Raw genomic sequence first — 19,203 nt, forward strand, 5'->3', positions numbered from 1 at the left:
CCCCGTTTATGATAGTTTGTTTGTTTGTTTTAGGATCAAGTGAAGGCAGATAACATCAAAGCATTTATTTTTATTAATTAAACATATTCCAAAGTATGTGAAATATCCGGAACCACAGGGGAAAATGAAGGTTGTTCCTTGTCATGTGCAGGCTGGAGGTTAGGAAACCAGCCCTTGGACCGGAAGGTCGTCATTTCGAACCCCAGTGCAACCAGTACATGACTGAGGTGAGCAAGACGCCTAACCCCCAACTGCTCTCCGGGCGCTGTTGATGGGGCTGCCCACCGCTCCGGGCAAGTGTGATCACTGCCCCCTAGTGTGTGTGTGTGCTCACTAGTGTGTATGTGGTATTTCACTGCATGGATGTGTTAAATGTGGAGGTGAAATTTCCCCGTTGTGGGACTAATAAGGGTCAGTTAATCTTAAAAGTCGCGGTTTACTTACGCTGAGGTTTGTTACGTCAGAGTAGATGAATGAGGCAGGTTGCAGCTTCTTCTGATCTTCAGGTTTCAGAAAAACACCCTGCACATCTCCCATGGTCACAGACGCGGTGGTCTTGTTTCCCATCATTTCCAGAACACTGGAGGTCACATTCTTCATCACTTTACTTTATAATGGACAGAAAAGCACAAAGAAGTGGGAGGAGAGAAAGAAAACCATTGTTGCGATAACTGATATGATTGTCCCAGAACTGATTTTTACTGCTTATATTTGACATTTTCTTACGACTTGTCTGTTTTATCTGCGTTTCCACCAGAGAGTTCCACTTTAGGTAGGGTGAGCTGTACTTGTGGTGTTTGTACAGGAGTTCCACATTTTGAACAGCTTGATGATTGATTTGTAAACTCAATTATATCTTCATTTGAAGTGGTACCTGCACATAAAATGAACACAGATAAAGTGCCTTTTGTTGCTACAGAGTACAACGTAGAGAGTTTTGGCACCAAACAAGTATCTGCAAAACGGCAGCTTTACAGGAGTGGACAAAAACATTCTTAGCCTTCGATATAAGTGAAATCGGTCTGTTTGTGACAGTAAAAATCCCATTAACAATCGCTGTAGGGATCATATTTGTAGCCATGAGATTTTGACCAGCCAATGAAACTTAGCATGAGCTTCAAGACTGAACCTGTCAGTATGGTTTCAGCTTTATTTTCCAAAAAATATGCTTTGCTCCCAACCATTCCTCCTACATAATACACATATAAGGGACAGTAAATGGACAAAAGTATGTGGACACCTGATGATCGATCCTATGTGAGCTTGTTGGGCTTCCCATTCCAAAACCATGGGCATTAATATGGACTTGGTCCCCCTTTGCGGCTATAACAGCCTCCACTCTTCTGGGAAGCTTTCCACAAGATTTTGGAGCGCGTCTTGGATAATTTGTGCCCATTCAGTGTAAAAAACCATCTGTGAGGTCAGACACTGATGTTAGACGAGAGGGCCTGGCTCGCAATCTGCGTTCTAGCTCATCCCAAAGGTGTTCAGTGGTGTTGAGGTCAGGATTCTGTGCACACCACTGAAGTTCCTCCACATCAAACTCCTCAAACCAGGAAAGCCTCTTCCCCAAACTGCTTCCACAAAGCTGTGTAAAGTGTCTTTGTGTGCTTTTACATTAACACCACCTTCTGCTGGAACCAAGGGGCCCAAACTATGAGTGATGATACTTTGCGGCTAATGGGCCAGCTTTGTTGTGATGTTACTAACATACATATGTTCTACTATTAAAATAGTGTTTAACTGCAGTATGTACCTGATGTAATAGTGTCACTCTTCCCGGGTCTCATTGGGACTCATTGGGTTAGGTTATGGACTCGTTTGTCACATGACTTCACCAACCAATCACAAGCCAACCGGCATGTCTCAGTCTGTGTTTCCATGTATATAAGCCTGTCTGTCTTTGCAAGATATGGCCTCTGGTCTGCCAGTGCGGACTGAGATGTTTTGCTTTGCTTTCTTGTCACTGATTCGTTACTCGGATTTGTCCTTTTGGCTTAGTCTACCTGTGTGTTTGCTTTCCGGTTACGACCCTCGCTTGTTTATCCGATGTTGCTACCGTCTTTTCCCGGAGAACCCGGAGGAAACCCATGCAGACACAGGGAGAACATGCAAAATATATGCATTTTCACAACCTAATGTCTTTTTTTATAATTTGATTATATAATTGAATTTACAGTATTCATTGACAGCCCTGGTGCCTGATGTAATATATCAGATAGAAGCATATTATGCTACATATCGTGCATATGTGCCTTGCCAGGGACGGCCCTGGCCCCCCTTGGCCCCATCATTGGGCCACACCATTGATGTGTCTGATCTACTCGCACCAGCAGAACACACACTAACACACCACCACCATGTCAGTGTTACTGCAGTGCTGAGAATAGTACCTGCTCTGTGAGGGTCCATGGGGGTCCTGACCACTGAAGAACAGGGTAACAGAGTATCAGAGAAACAGATGGACTGTAAAGCTGCCGTTTTGGAGATGCGTGCACTGGGGTCCAAAAGTCTGAGGCTGCTAATGAAAATGCTTCTATTTCAGATTGATTTCTTATTTAATCCCAAATCTTTCCCTCCAAATTAAAAGATCTGCATAACATTGAGTCAAAAGTAGAGTCTGAAATTTGAACATGAATTTCAGAGTTTCTAACGACAGCGTCCACTCCAGCTGGAATGACCTCTGCAGGTTTGCGTGAAAGCCTCTGATCAGCAGATTGGATTCCCCTGAGAGTCGTCTGGTCCAGCTTTACCAGAAGAGATCAGCCTAACAACATTCTGACCTTTCAGTACAAAGACCGTAATGGTCAGTGTCCTGAATTTGCTTCATTTTGCTTCATTTTGCTAGAAATCGCACAGAATCGTTATTCTTTACCCATCGTAGTTTTTCCTGTTCAGTTTGATAAAATTCTAAAACTTTGTTGTTTATTTCTCACGTTAAATGAAAAATATCCCAGATTTTCAACACGGTCTGAGAGTTTTGCACCCCACTGTATAGACAGCAGTGTTCAGGACAGATGACCACGCTGCCCGTTACTCCTGCCAAACAGGCTGAAAGGGTGAATAGATGAACATTCTTACCGTTGCATGGTTTGTAAACAGCATCATCACAAGCTGATTTTGGATCCAGGCAGACAAACGTACAGGCTGCAAAAACACACTTAGTTATTTGTGCTTGATATTCGGCCACATTACAAGCAAAATCAAACCACCATGTTTTCAGTCCTGAGAGCAATTCATTCTAAGATTTAATGTCAATATTCATCAAACTGCAGTGCTGATAAACATGAACATCGGTTGAACTTTCTGTACCTTTATTTGGAGAAACCATCTTATTAGGGTTTGTTGTCCAGTCTTGATTGGTGGGAGGTGGAAGAAACAGAACATGCTCTTAAAAATCTACTGTTATGATAGTGATTATTATATTTTCTTTGTTGTCTTCACCAAGAAAAAGAGTAATTTCTTCAGCAACTTGGTGAGAACAACAGTACAGAGAAACGATATTACATTTGTTAGGATTCTGTGAGAGTCAAATGAGAGCGGACCGACCAACGGAAACGGAAGAAAAGAGTCGTTTTTTAAGAGTATTTCTGAAATATGTGCAGTTTTTTCTACTGGCCACTCTCTAAAGACGACACACAGGGTCCTGCAGACTCGTAGTAATATGAGCAAAACAAGTTTTCCCTCTGAAAACATACGTAATGTGCTTCTGATGATTGTTTGACTGGAATTTCAAGTTTCAGTACGAATCTTCGACACGAACAGCCAGTAAAATAGCTACGATGACGGTGTTACTATGTGTTACGCAATGCTTTAATGCACAGTTGTGCCGTTTTTCAATTCAGGCAACATGAGTGTGTGATAAACAGAGCAGAGGATGTCCAGCACTGTGGGTTTATTCTAACTGATTCAGGCCAGTGCGCCTTTAGTGCACCGCAGCTTTATGTGAACACTTTAAACTGTGTATTTCAAACTTTATAATGATGAAAATATGAACCTACTTTTTATCCACTCTGGCCAGCTGCTGTTACACTGACCCCTTCCAAAGCAGATCGGTACCGTGGGCCTGGTCTTCTCTCTGGTTATTTTGAGCTGATAATTGTTGTTTGTTTTTAATAACCACACACCAGTTTTTGCACATGTGACGTCTAGCGGGGAGATAATGGCATATAGGTTAGTTCATGTTCAGCTACTTCGTGATTACAGGGTACAATAATAATAATAATAATAATAATAATAATAACATTTTATTACAGTTGGACATTCCAAGCTTCCCTCAGACAAACGACAGGGGAATAATCTAAAAAACTCTGCTATAAAGGATTAACCAGAAGATTTGTCCACAACATGACCTCCTCCCATATGCTGTCCTGAAGACCTTGCCAAAGGACCATGTTAGAGGTTGGGAGGCACATGATCTCATGAGCTCTTTAATGACTGAGGCTGAACGACTCGTTTAATGAAATAATATTATTTCAGATGTAATATTTAGGTAAACTCGATTGTGCTTGTACCTTCGACTCTTTGCTCCGGCTCTTACATGGAGCAGCCTATGAGCTCAAAACTATCTAAACAATGTCAAACTTCAAATGACGCCGTTCACAGTCATTTAGCCAAACTTTCTCAGAACTATGATCTGGTACATTCCCGTTTGTACCCCACTTGCGTGGTAAAGAAGTGGAACTAAAGGGACTGTAAAAGAAAGTATTACCAGTCTTGGGGGGGGGGGGGGGGGGGGGGGTAACAGAAAAGATGTGAAAAAGAGAAAAGGTGAAGAGTGGAGAACCGTCAGACTGAGTTCCCCATGTTCCCTAATGGGTTTATGCCAAACTTACTGTTCTCACTGTTTTCAGACGTGTTAAATGAAAAAACACAGATTTCATCACTGCGTGGTGGTGAATTTGCTGAAAGACAGAAACCAGAAGTGTCATTTCAGTTGTAACGGTCACTACGTTGCTGTAAGTTACCTTTAAATGAATTAAGCTCTAGCAATGACTTACCAGAGTAATTCCGACAAGAGTTGGTTGTGTTTGGCATCTTTATTTGTTTAGTATAGCTACCATCAATCAAGACGATTGTCTTGCATTCTGTTGATTCCAGGACTTTAGAAAGACATACAAAGAAAGAACAAATGAGATGAACGTTTCTGTTGACGCTGTTATCTAAATAAACTTTAATGTATTTTCTCTAACTGACCGTCAGGGGTGTCCAATCTTATCCACAATCGGCTGGTGTAGCTGCAGGTTTTCACTCCAACAAAGCAGAAGGTCACCTGATCAAATCTTTGACCAACTGATTAAACAAATGGAGTCAGGTGAGCTCCAGCTTGTTTGGAGTGAAAACCTGCAGCCACACCGGCCCTTTGAGGATAAGACTGGACACCCCTGCTGTAGATACTGTCATGGAGGTAGAGTCGGGGCAGTCATGGGCTGGAGTTTAGGTAACCGGCCTTGTGACCAGAAGGTTGCTGAGCCGACAGTCCATGACTGAGGTGTCCTTGAGCAAGACACCTAACCCCCAATTGCTCCCTGGGTGCTGTGGATAGGGCTGCCCACTGCTCCGGTCAAGTGTGCTCACTGCCCCCTAGTGTGTGTGTTCACTAGTGTTTATGTGGTGTTTCACTGCATGGATGGAATTTCCCCATTGTGGGACTAATAAGGATCTCTTAATCTAATCTTAATTTATTTAATTTAATGTTCAGGTTGGGATCATTAAAGTCAGGTCATACTTTAATCTCCACAAATGAAGCATTTTTTATACTCGAAACAGTAAGATGGTGAACAAGGTGATGCTGGGTTACTACAATTTTTTGAAAAACATTTGCCCGTTTTGGATTTGATGCCAACAACATGTTCCAAAAAAGTTGGGACGGGGCAACAAAAGGCTGGTAAAGTTGCTTAATGCTAAATTAATGGTTAATTGGCAACAGGTCAGTGATACAACAGGATTTTTTTTTTAATTGGACAAAAAGTAAATACTAATTCAGAGGATCCACTGATTAAATATGCTAAAACAGGGGGTCCATTTCTGGATTATGTTAAAGAACATGTAAGGATGTCTGTCCTGTGTAAAATTATCCGATGCTGACTACTTTTATCTAAACATACTCAAACCCAGAATGCCCTGTTTAATTATATCACTAAAACTGTGATTACAAAGTTACTGTGTTACTAGTATTTTTCAATTACTAGTATTTCATGTTGCTAAATTCTCTATTTAACCCCTTTTTACTCACCTTTCCTATGTCTTTTATATAATGTCTGTACTTTGTCCAGTTTTCACTTGTTTACTTTGGACTAAAACATAAAAATAATAATAAAGTGTTCTCTTTATACTTAATGACCAAGTGCTGTGGCAACAACCACAATCAGCATTTCGGCAACATTCATTGTTAATGTAAACACACAAGCTCTCACCATCGGTCTTACCGCACTGTGCTGAACAGGCTTGTGAAGTGGCTGGTCCTGGCCCGTTGCACGGTGGCCGCTCTGCTTGGGCATACATGCCTGGACAAAATAAATATCTGCATTTTATTCATTTTACTGTGTTTCTAACTCCACACAGATAAATATTATATTTATTTTTATACAACAGTGAGTTCTGGCCACGCGAGCTGATTGGTTGAGCAGCGTTCTAACCATCACAGGTTTTTCACAAACACTGTATCACTCCGCTGAGACGCTGTTGCTAAGCAACGACTCTGACAGCTGTAGGAGACGCTCGAGCCGTCTGAACGTTTTTACTTTACCACAAACAGAAAACGGACGCTGTTAAGATCACATCTGACCGACAGCCAATTTGGTCCGACTCTGAAGACGAGACGACGCTAAATTCCCAAACTGTCGTCACCACTGAGCAGCTTTTCAGTCGGCAGCTGTGACAGAAGAACAGCTGAACAACCTGGAATCAGCCAGAAATGAATCCAACACCATTCGCCAAACTAAACGGGCTGTAAGAAGCTTCACAGACCGGCTGGAACAAAACAACATTAATACTGATCTGGACAAACTGACCAAACTGAGCTGAACCTGATATTGGGCCAGTTTTACGGCTCAGTCTGATTTGGTCCGACTCTGAAGATCAGACACGTCTGGCGAATGGTGTTGGGTTCATTTCTGGCTGATTCCAGGTTGTTCAGCTGTTCTTCTGTCTCAGCTGCCGACTGAAAAGCTGCTCAGTGGTGACGACAGTTTGGGAATTTAGTGTAAGGAGCTGGAGAACGAACTGCCGGCTGAGCAGCGAGTGGGCGGAGCTCGTTACTCTGACGTAGCAACAAGCTGCTCGTTAAGGAGCTCTAATTAGGAGGAAGGAGCTGAACATTAAAACATATTAAACGCCATGTTCACGGCCAGTTTATTCATTTCTTACTGTATTTATTTAACTGCTGTATTAAAGCAGTAGAGCACTCGAGGAGGGAGTTATCACCAATAACAGGGAATAACCGGGATGTTATTCCATGATAAACACGCCCTCTCGGGTTCTACTGATCCAGTAATCCAGGAGTCACAGTTTTAGCATCTGCTAGTTGCACCACTGTAAAACAAACAGGCTATGTGTGTGTATTGTGTACAGATAATATTCTACTGTATAGCTCACCCAGTGTAGACATTCCTAAGATCAGAGCCAGAACCACTACTAAGCCGCCTGGTCCAAACCTCACGCCGGCCGTCCACTTCATCGTCAGCTGAGGAAGGAGCAGTGTAATCATCAGAGATTTTATTGGATGGGCTTGGATCACGCAAGACAGACTTTCACTCACATTTTCTAAACAAAGGAGTTTGAAGTAGCATGTAAACATCAAAGTTTCAGGTTAAAATACACCTGTGTTTAGTTTTTTCCTGAGACTCATTCAAATCCCGTGCTCACATTACTGTCACAGATTTTATAAGAATTGCATTTTTTGCATTACTCGTGTCTCTAACAGAGAAATTAATAATACAATACATACATTTTATAGAGCTACGTAAATGGACCCTGTATACCGTATGTATGCAGAGGTTTGGGCACCCCAGTCAAATTCCATGCTGTTGTTGATTTTGTAAGCGTAAATAAGTGACACATCCTCTACAGAGATCTGGATATTTTACGACGCAATTACTGCTTGTCTGATGAAGACATTGGAAAAAATAAAGCATAAATTATGGCCTGTGAAAAAGTTACATTGTATGTTTTATTTTTTCCCCAATATGTTAAACCCAGAAAATAAATAGAAATGCTGCACTAAAATTTGAAAAGTGTCATATTTAAGTGACTCTGTAGAGAATGTGCATTAACTCAGTTTCACTTAGAAAACCATTGAAACATGGAATTTGTCCGGATGGTGTTCAGATTTTGCATACAACTGGAGCCGATCTGCTCCTGTCCTTGAGTGTGATTTGGAAGATGAGCTCTTTGTCTTTAGACGCACCCGTCATAAAAGTGCGCCACAATGCAGAAGCAACAGAACATATCCCTGGGCGCTGCGGATTGGGCTGCCCATGGCTCCAGGCAAGTGTGCTCACTGCCCCCTACTGTTTGTGTTCACTAGTGTGTATGTGGTGTGTCACTGCACTGATGGGTTAAATGCGGAGGTGAAATTTCCCCCTTGTGGGACTAATAAGGGTCACTTAATCTAATCGTATTCATCATGTGGGGAACATTAAAGTCAGATCATACTTTAATCTCCACAAATGAAGCATTTTTTATACTCAAAAAGGTAAAATGGTGAACAAGGTGATGCTGGGTTATTAAAATTTTTTTGGATTTGATGCCAACAACATGTTCCAAAAAAGTTGGGACAGGGCAACAAAAGGCTGATAAAGTTGTGTAATGCTTAAAAAAACACCTGCTGGTTAATTGGCAACGGGTCAGTAACATGATTGGGTATTAAATTTTTTAAAACTGGAAAAAAGTAAATACTCATTCAGAGGATCCACTGATACATATTCTAAAGCAAGGGGTCGATTTCTGGATTATGTTAAAGAACATACACTCACTGGCCACTTTATTATAGTAAAAGGCTGGACCCCCTTTGGCCTTCAGAACTGCCTTAATTCTTCATGGCAGACTTTCAACAAGGTGTTGGAAACGTTCCTCAGAGATTCTCGTTGGTTATTTGAGTTCATGCTGCCTTTCTATCATCTGGAACCAGTCTGCCCATTCTCCTCTGACCTCTCACATCAACAAGGCATTTTCATCCACACAACTGACCGCTCACTGGATATTTCCTCTTTTTCGGACCGTTCTCTGTAAACCCTAGAGATGGTTGAGCGTGAAAATCCCAGCAGATCAGCAGTTTCTGAAATACTCAGACCAGCCCGTCTGGCACCAACAACCACGCCACGTTCAAAGCCCCTTAAATCCCCTTTCTTCTCCGTTCTGATGCTCGGTCTGCACTTCAGCAAGTCGTCTTGACCACCTCTACAGGCCTAAATGCAGTGAGCTGCGGCCGTCTGATTGGCTGATTAGCTGTTTGTGTTAACGAGCAACTGAACAGGTGAGAGTATTTTACTGCTGTCAAAAAATCTTTTTCAAATATAAGTTTGATTTAATTCTGATAATTATTGTTGTTATTGTTGAACGAGTCTTTTTTAAATGCTGTTTCTTTTTCAACAGAAACATTAGAAAAGGCCCATTTATGTTTTGCATTGTGTAATTGAAACATGTGTAGCTGTTTTGCACAGTCATGTACATTTGCATTGTATTTGCCTGGACAGCTATGTCATGTCTGTGGCTTTGCTTAGGAAAACACAAGATATCAGATACAGTCAAGAGGACTTTGTTAAAAAAATCAGCAGGAGTGATGAAGAAACCCTGTTCATGTGCTGCTGGTATTTATTATTAACTCCCATAAACCGGCCGCTCAGGCGTCTGTATGTAAAAGAGATGTTTGCTTTAACAGGGAACATCCTTTTGATGCTCAGTGGCCTATTTGCAAAATACATTCATTCTGGCCTGTCCAGGGTGTATCCTGCCTTCCACCCGAAGACTGCTGGGATAGGCTCCAGCACCCCCCGCAACCCTGACGGAGGAGCGGCTTGGAAAATGGATGGATGGATGGACATTCATTCTGGAAAAATACAGTGTTTTCTTCTTCTTTGTTGAACTTGAGGGAACTTAATATTTTTTTATTTGTATAAAATTGAATTTATCAGAATTATCAGCATTGTTAGAAATGCTTATGAGCAAAATGCAAGTGCTGTATCTTCATGTACCCTATTTAAAGGGGAATTCTGTATATAGCAGTCGTTGAGATGTAAATAGTCATTAAAGATGATTTATTCCACTACATGGTACCGACTGATTTTCCATTCTGCAAATCTGGTACCTGGTTCTTTTTTGATATCACCTCCATTGTGGCGCCGAACAAGCTAAGCTGATGCCAAATGGTGACATGGAAAAACTGCAAACTGCTGATTGGTCGGAGAGCTTCGTCACTATCAGCCCGAAAACGTTAGCTACCATGGTAGCGTAGCCTCTTATGTCGCCTTTGAGTGCCAGAATCATCTTGTCGTCTGAACTCTGATGTAGTTTTCCCTAAACTCTCCTGTTTTGTTCAGCAGTCTTTTGTCTCACTGCCTCTTCTGAACCACATTTGTCTCCTACGCACTACAGCAGTTTCATGTGGCATCGCTATGACGGCCTGCAACATCAAGGGGGCGCTATATCTGCAGTGGAAAATGAAGTAGCTGCTGCCCAAAGCGAGTAGAGTTTAGCCGTACCACGCAGTGGAAAAGTGCCATTAGGGGGGTTTGATGTGAAATGGTTCATTGTAGAGAAAGCTCAGGTTCCTTTACAGTGGCGGTTAATTATCTATTACCATGCAAAAGGTCAGAGGACACTCAAATCACTTTAAAAAAAAAAGAAAATTGTTAACCTTCATAAATCAAGCAGTGACGATAAATATAGCATTGCATAACATCAGCATTAATGCAGGGCTGAAAACATCCGTGCTATTTATTAAGACATTTAAAACAACCAGAGCTGTAGTGAACCTTCCTGGAAGAGGATACAAGTGTCTTCTCCACCTCAATCCCAGAGATACCTTCAGATAGTTGTTAGATAATGACAGGAGTTGCAACTTGGGGTCACCAAGAACAGCCAAAAGGTTTTTGGAATCCAGTTCTATGGTCAGAGCTTTTTGGCAGTGAGCACTAGAGGGCGGTCATGCAGAAAAGAAGCTGTTCCCCGTGGTGAAGTACGGTGGTGGATCTGTGATGCTGTGGGGCTCATTTAGTTTCACAGATCCTGGAAATCGTGCTAGAATGCCTGACGTCATGGACTGTCTTCCTGTGCTAGAAGTGCTAGTGGGTCATGGCTGGATCTTCCAGGAGGACAGTGATCCAAAGCAGACCTTCACATGGTTTACTGAACCCCAGAACTGGGCTTTACAGTGGTCACCCCAGTCCCCTGACCTAAACCCCAGTGCAAACCTGTGAATTGAGCTGAAGAAGAGATTCTACCAGTGAGGCCTCTAAAGGATCTTGATAGATTTGTATGGAGTAAAGGTGTCAGCATATGCTTTCAAGGCAGGGCTGCATAAAAAAGTAGGAACACAGTTACATATCGCTGTTGTCGAGGCAAAACCTTGTATCTCCGTTTTTTGTTGTTTTTCAGTTTTTGACCTAACTTGAAAATACCTGTTGTTCTTTACATTTTGCGTAAATTTCATGGAGAATGGACCAAAAGAAACGGCTCAAAATGACTTGGAAAGACGTCTGGTTCCATTGACTTCCATTAAAAATAAAGTGTGTCTTTTCCTTCTCCTGTAAAGTTACCAATATGGAGATATGAGGTTTTGTAGCAGCAAAAGAGCAGCGACATATTACATGATGATATTTTCTGTTTGATGTACTACAGTTGGAGCACTTTGCATCCGTCAGTTTTGCGTTTATATATTTTTCTCTCCTTTTAAAAACGGGGTGTAAATGAGTGGCAGTTCAAAAAGGTGCAGTGGTTGGTTTCATGTGACTTGGAGGATGCTTGTTTTCCTTCACCCTCATAGGGTAGGGGTATCGTGTGATTGGGGGAGTCCGAGCTAATTGGTGGAATTGGATACGACAAAACTGGGGAGAAAATTGGTCCCCCCAAAAAAGAAAACAAGGAAAATAGGACCATTTAAACACCCGTCTCAAGTGATCTGATCATAAGTGGGTCAGCAAGACATGGAGGCGTTTACACCTGGGACCTCCAGGAAAAGTGTCCAGTTAACAGATCATATACTAAATTTACCACGTCAGTCTATAAGTATTTTAATTTTCCATTCATATTAGCTCGTTTCACGTTGCACTGCACTACAGTCCCCAGCATGCACTGCAATGTAATGGGCTCAGACTTTCCTACCCCAGTTCCACCTCAATTCTACACAATTCTACACAGTTCCACACCAATCAGATCACCAAACACACCAACTGCAGTTCAACCAGCATAAACACTCAGCTCAGCAGCTCAGAAACTGAGCCCAAGTCTCAATGATCCTGCAGCAAAGAACGGATGGCAGGAGTCTAGATCAAGCAGACAGGTAGGTTTAAAAGACTGAGCACCTGGAGACGTTTGCATTTAGAATATTTCAAGTGTCCATGTAACATTTCAAGGTCTACTGCAAGTGTTTTACTGCGGAGGCTTTGAATCAACAATGGTCAATTCGGTTTATAGCAAAGTGTTAATTAAAACGAAAAAATGAAACAGATGTTCTCTGGCCCACAGTTTCGTGAGATTTCTAACGGCCCCTTCAGGAGTTGACTTTGACAGGTGTAAACGAAAGGGCTGTTCTGAGCTTTCAGACCACATGAACCGCTAAAGCGACTTGTACACAAACGGAGGAGGAGATGAAACATGAAGCCACGCAGCTGCTTTCATCTCTGCTGTGACGATGGAGCTGATTCAAAGATGCGTCAGTACGCTTTAGCCTTCACGCTGTAAATGTTACGAGGTCAAATGCGTCCCTGACCGCCTCTAAAGAAGGTTAGAGTGACAGGATTGCAGCATGTCTCCAAAACACATTGTACCCTGTTCACACCTACACTTGTCCACTTTTGATCGGATCACCCTGTTAATGCCAAGTGTGAATGGGGACTTTGACACACTGCATCCCCCAAACTGGACGCATTAGACCCATCACAGCCGCATCTGACAGAACTGACGCCTCCTATTGAAAACGAATGGGATACGCTGCGGTGTGGCGGAGCAGTGCCAATGCCGTAATAGTAAAGAATCGTTTGTGGGTAAAGTGGCTTTGGTTTTTCTGCCTGTCACTGAACGTATGAGGGAAATGAAACCTTTCACTAAAGCCAAATTATTAAGAGATTAAAGTAATTGCATACGGACATTTGCTTACTGTTGATGGCTGCTTTGTTCATATAAATTATATTCCGACAGTCCTTTACTGAAGAGAGCATAGAGACTCAGAAAGCATAAGGTATTAAAAAAAAAATTAAAATAAATTTACATCATAGTTTCCTAAAAAGTATCGATGAACGAAGAATAAATAAATGACATAATACATATTTGTACTATTTATTTATCTTTTTTTAATATTGAAGGTGTTCAATTAGACTATGAATTGTACTTACGTCTGTTATTCCTCCTACAACCCAAATACAGCAGAGGAGCCACGGAAACAAAGGGCTTTATATTGTATGTATAGAAAACGCGACTCCGGCACCTTTAAATACACTATACATCTAAAACTCTGTCGACTCAGCGTTTCCTCTGAAATTAAAGTGTTTATAGTGAGTCTGTGCTGCAGTAACAGCCTTAATCTTCTGTGATTAAGACCCAGTGGTTTTGGATGGAGCTCCATCACTCCAGAGAACACAGTTCCACTGCTCCACAGCCCAGTGCTGGAGGGGTTTACACACATTAACCCACGTTTGGCATTAGGCATGGTGACCTTAGGCTGCTTCAGAGTACCCCATAATACCAGTCAGTGCTTTTCTATAGAGATTATACACCCATGTCAGGAATAAGTGACCTCAAAGTAGCTGAATTCACTTATTAAAAGGAACATCTGGGTATTTTTGGAGAAAAACTATGTGTTTGTTAGATTTAGGTTGCACAAAAGACCCAACAGACTCTACTTTTGCTCGTTCTTTGAGTTACTCCTGTTAAGTGAGCTGAAAAATGTGTGTCTTACCTGGTCAGATGAAGTTGGTCTCCTCAGTGATGAGTAGATTCAACTGTATCTGCTGTAACAACTGCTGTCTATGATAAACAGTATAATGTTTGAGGTGACTTAGTACATAATTTGCATGAGGTGGCATTTCATCCATGGCCCATCGAGCTCGTTCTCTGAAGGATCATTTGTCCATATCTCAGATGCAAATGTTGCAGAGGAGCTGTTGTTTCATTGGCTCAGAGGAATCAATGGATATTAATGTTTACCTTTCCTAAAAACCTGCTGGCTTTATTACGTGGCTTCACAACTGGCTTGTAATGCCAGTTAGAATTGAGAGCACAGAGATAGAAGAAGGCCAAACAGTCAGCGTCAGAGCTGCCAGTGTGAAATAATTTCATTATTAATGGAAGGAAACAGAGAGGAACAGAGGTCAAAACTCAAAGACTGACCACACCAGCACTGGGGACCAGCTGCCCACCACAAAACTACAGCCTAAGACTTCATTCACAGGACACTTTTGTCCAAGATGACAAAATGACCCCAAACAAACATTTTGCATCTTTGAAATGAACAGTGGTTTCAGGAACACCTGGATTTCATGGCCTGTGATTTTGACCAACTGTCTGTTTTAAACAACGAGCCGTATAAAGCACCTGTACTAAAGTCCTTTCCCAGGGTCAGAGGAGGTCATTAGGTACAAGTTATTCATTGTTCAGCATCAGGAAAAACAACAACAACAGATAAACATTTAACATTTTCCAGAATCCTCAGCAACAAAATCTCCTCTCCGCTGTGTTCAGTCAGTGAGTCTCTCTTCACCTTCATTCCAGCTTCCGTTCTTCTCAGGAGACTCACTTTCACCTCAGTGAGGTTCTTCTTGATCAGCTACACGTCCTTTCAGACCCACAGAGCTGAGTGGTCTTCTCACAGTGGAAGGATGGACAGAAACACCTGTGGATGTTTTCAGATCTGAAGCAGCTTGATCTTCTCCTCTCTCTCAGAGATCAAAGCTTTCAGTGCTGTTTATCTGATGAGGGCAGTTTTGGGGTGGACCAGGTCTTCCAGGTGGTTGTTAGAAACCACATTCTGTCTGTAGCTTTTAATCAGTTTTTGAACCGAATGTTTTGGAAACTCCAGTGTTTTTTTTTTTTTTTTTTACTTTTTCTAACAATCTCACAGATATCTCCTGAAAAATCAATGACGTGCGCTCTGTGGGTGGTCTGTGACACTGCACAGCGAGTGTACCTGAACTAAGTTTCTGGTATTGTTTTGTTTTGGCTCATAGATTTTGTATTAAATTAAGACGTGCTTTATTCACAAATCAGTCACTTGTGTAATTGTGCTTTGCTTGAGGTGCTACTCAGTTATTTTTAGTCTGTTTTAGACCTACGGCGATGCGTGTGTTTTGTTTTGTTTGCAAATCAACACCAACGCTCCACGAACATGACGGCCTCATAATTGTGTGTCCTCCCCACAGGCGAAAGTGTGGTTCTACCAGGAACATCTCTAGGCCAAAAAATGACAGCAGTGATTTTCATATTCCCGCTTTATTTTTCCTAACGTACATCCATCACACAGGGAGATCCCTATCTAACATAACATAGAAAACCAGGAACAGTAACCTCACACCAAATAGAATCCATCTTACAAGATGGTGTTGATAGGAACCAGGGGTCACCATGACTACAATACAATTATAAACATTTTATTTACTATGCAAAACCACCAGTGAGCCTACAGGGAAAGCCTGAAATAAAAGTTTCTTTGGGGACTCTCAACACCCTGCATGTAGCCCTGCATGCCATGAATGGATTTTAAAGTCAAAACTATTATAAAACAGTGTCTCAGACATCAGGCAGTGTATTCATAACTATTTCATGCGCAACCCCATTTCCAAAAATGTTCAGACGCTGTGCAAAATGTAAATAAAAGCAAAATTCAATGATGTGCAAATCATTTAAACCATATATTTAATTAACAATAGTATAAAGACAACATTTCAAATGTTGAAACTGACAAATTGTATTGTTTTTTTGAAAAATATTTGCCCATTTTGAATTTGATGCCAACAATGTGTTCCAAAAAAGTTGGAATCGGCGCAAGAAATGGCTGGTAAAGTTGTGTAATGCTAAAAAAAAACAAGTCAGTAACATGATTGGGCATAAAGTGAGCATCTCAGAGAGTCTTTCAGAAGTGTAGATGAGGAGGGTTCACTACTCTGTGAAAGGCTGCACTGTCAAATAGACCAACAACTCAAGAAGAACGTTCCTCAACATAAAACAGCAAAGAGCTTCTGCTTTCCATCGTCTACGGTGCAGAACATCATTAAAGACTCAGAGAATCTGGAGAAATCTGTCTGTGAGGGACGAGGCTGAACACCAGTATCTGCTGGCCGTGATCTTTGGGCCCTCAGGCAGCACTGCATTAAAAACAGACATGATCCTGTAGTGGAAATCACTGCATGGGCTCAGAAACACTTCTGAAAACCACTGACTGTGAACACAGTTCATCACTGCATCCACAAACGCTGTTAAACTCTAAAACACAAAGAAGAACCCAAATATAAACAGGATCCAGAAACGCTGCCACCTTCTCTGGGCCTGAGCTCATTTAAAATGGACTGAGGGGAAGTGGAAAAGTGTCCGGCGGTTCGACGGATCAACATTTGAAATTCTTTTTGGAAATCATGGACACTGTGTCCTCCGGGCTGAAGACCACTCAGCTTGTTATCAGTGCTCAGTTCTAAAGCCAGTATTCATGATGGTTTAGGGGGCATTAGTGCACATGGCACTACGCTCAGCTGTGTGAGGGTCAATGAGTCTCTCTTCACCTTTATTCCAGCTTCCATTCTTTACAGGAGACTCAGTTTCAGCTAGACATTCTGATTATAGAGACTGAGGTTTTTATGCAGAGTCTATTCAACAACTACAAGTAATCCGAACATCATTTGAGGTCCAGTCCGAGTGAGATGAGCAGCAGTGAGCAGTGCTTGTGTTTTTAACTGCTTTGAAATGATGTCAGACTCTTCAACGTCCTTCACACGTCCTTATTAATGAAGGCAGAGAGGAAGACGTCATGCTCTGAGACACATAAGCTGGATGTCCATCCCACTGCCATCTTTCAGAGTCTCCTCTGCAGACCAGTTTCTGCTCCGCCGTGTTGAACGGTATAAACTCTCACTGTGACGCGACGCACATGCAGAACTGACTTAAACATTCCGAAAGGGAATGTAATTGGATACAGACGTTTACACGGATATTATTCTTCTATTTAATGGATTATTTACATATTTACCCACCTCGATCAGTCGGATAGTAAATTGTGTTCTGAATGGCCTCAATTGGACTAGACTTTTCCGTTTGAGGTGTTTTCATGGACGCATTCTATTCTGATTGAGCTTTTAGTTGGATTATTAACGGATTAGGCTGCATGTAAACGTGACTACTGTTTTATACATACTGCCAGCTATAGGACACATTCAGGCCATGTTTATAGATAACAGCGAGTCATACAGTGTCAGAAACTGCATAATCAAATCTGTAATGACATTAGTGAACAACTCACATACTTTGGGTCGAGTGTGATGATTTAGGCCTGCAGTTAGCACCATGCTAATTGATGGGGTATAAACTTCAATCACTTGATAGTAACATTAGGCCTGATAGCCCCAGTGCTAAAACTAAAGAAGGAAAATTCAGACACGAAACTGTATATCTGTGCTGTGACCCTTCATTCAGAAAAGAGACACTGTCTACAGATGAGTGAACACACCGATGGCATCCCAGGACGGGTTCTGAAAGCTTGTGCTAGCCAGCTGACAGCCACTTTCACAGATATCTTTGACCTCAGCCTGGCACAGTCTCTTTCTCCCACCTGCTTCAACACCACAGCTTTCAAACCCTTACCAAAGAAACCCAGCGTCACATGCCATAGTGACTGCCGTCCAATTGCACCCGCACCCACTATGGTGAATTACAAGACTGATCTTGACTCCTGTTCAGATCGGCCTCGCCACAGCTGTGGATCCTCATCGGTTCATCTAACACAATATTATCCCCTCTAGACTGATCTTCGAGCTCAAGAGCCGAGGAATCAGTCACACAGTCTGCAGCTGGATTCTGGATTCCTCCACCAGCAGGTCTGTTAGGATGGGCGGCCACACGTCTCCTACCCTTACTGTCAGCACAGGCTGTTCACAAGGCTGCGTCTCATCACCCGCGCTTATTTCAAATGTATTCATCAAGTGTATTTTTGCAATGTCTGAAAAAGGCCATAAATGTATTTGTTATATATATTATTTTAATGCATCTGTTTGTATTAGTTGTTCTGTGTGTGGAGTTGAGTGTAATGAAGGTTCCAGATGTAGCTAAACGTACCGACTCTGATCTGCACTGTGCTTTACATTAACCACGTACGTCTGCAGTCAGACTCTCACACCCAACGTACTTCAAATAAACCAGATATCAGATCAGCCCTGCACTTCACAGAGTATCAGTACCTACAGTCCTCGCTTCTGTCCTGATAAAGGACCATTTGATTATATTTAAATTCTCATACATTTTCAGATGGATCTGATAAGCACATTTACATACATTCATTTTTTGTGATATTTTCCATTACATTTTAAAGTAAATGCATTTTCAAATATATTTGGTTAATACGGTGATATATTCTGAAATATATATTTAGTGTCGGGAATGTATTTCAGCATCGACTGCCGTGTGTTTGAAATGCATTTTAAGTATAAAAAAATGTGTCCGTGTATTTTTTCCATATGGGGCCCTGTACTCCCACAATTGCATCACCAACTGACTAACACTCATACCATTGTTTACTGAACATGATCTCTAGAAATTGCCACACTTGTTTTGCATATGTTGCACATGCCTATACACACTGTCCATTCACCAGGACTCCTGCGCCTCTAGTTGAGCCTGTATTTAGGGTAAGGGTTCGGGCAAAAATGGATTCTTTGATGCCCACTTGATGCAGCCGTGACTGATTCTGAATCAATTCACAAATGTCAAAAATCCATTTTCTAAATATTTATAAACGTTATGTTGACAGAACACATAAGGCAGAACTTGGAAGTGCGGATGTGCAGTGCC

The 19,203-nt window shown here is 41.8% G+C and overlaps 1 protein-coding gene across 2 annotated transcripts in view; it reads right to left on the reverse strand.

Moving 5' to 3' along the window:
- Nucleotides 1–14,196, reverse strand: part of LOC108432879 (adhesion G-protein coupled receptor G2-like) — a 31,919-nt gene extending 17,723 nt beyond the window's left edge. Inside the window, exons 1-10 of one of the 2 annotated variants that reach the window (XM_017707005.1) lie at nt 14,114–14,196; nt 7,597–7,684; nt 6,429–6,506; nt 5,001–5,102; nt 4,836–4,904; nt 4,002–4,148; nt 3,313–3,354; nt 3,082–3,147; nt 727–874; nt 445–607 (exon numbers count right to left, since the gene is read on the reverse strand). In XM_017707005.1, the coding sequence (XP_017562494.1) occupies nt 445–607; nt 727–874; nt 3,082–3,147; nt 3,313–3,354; nt 4,002–4,148; nt 4,836–4,904; nt 5,001–5,102; nt 6,429–6,506; nt 7,597–7,678 (897 nt within the window). In that variant the 5' untranslated portion in view covers nt 7,679–7,684; nt 14,114–14,196. Of the gene's footprint in view, nt 1–444; nt 608–726; nt 875–3,081; nt 3,148–3,312; nt 3,355–4,001; nt 4,149–4,835; nt 4,905–5,000; nt 5,103–6,416; nt 6,507–7,596; nt 7,685–14,113 lie in introns of both variants that reach the window. The other variant, XM_017707004.1, reaches the window with a different exon arrangement.
- Nucleotides 14,197–19,203: the final 5,007 nt, after the last annotated feature.

The sequence above is a fragment of the Pygocentrus nattereri genome, chromosome 4, assembly GCF_015220715.1.
Source record: "Pygocentrus nattereri isolate fPygNat1 chromosome 4, fPygNat1.pri, whole genome shotgun sequence".
NCBI classification, from domain to species: domain Eukaryota; kingdom Metazoa; phylum Chordata; class Actinopteri; order Characiformes; family Serrasalmidae; genus Pygocentrus; species Pygocentrus nattereri.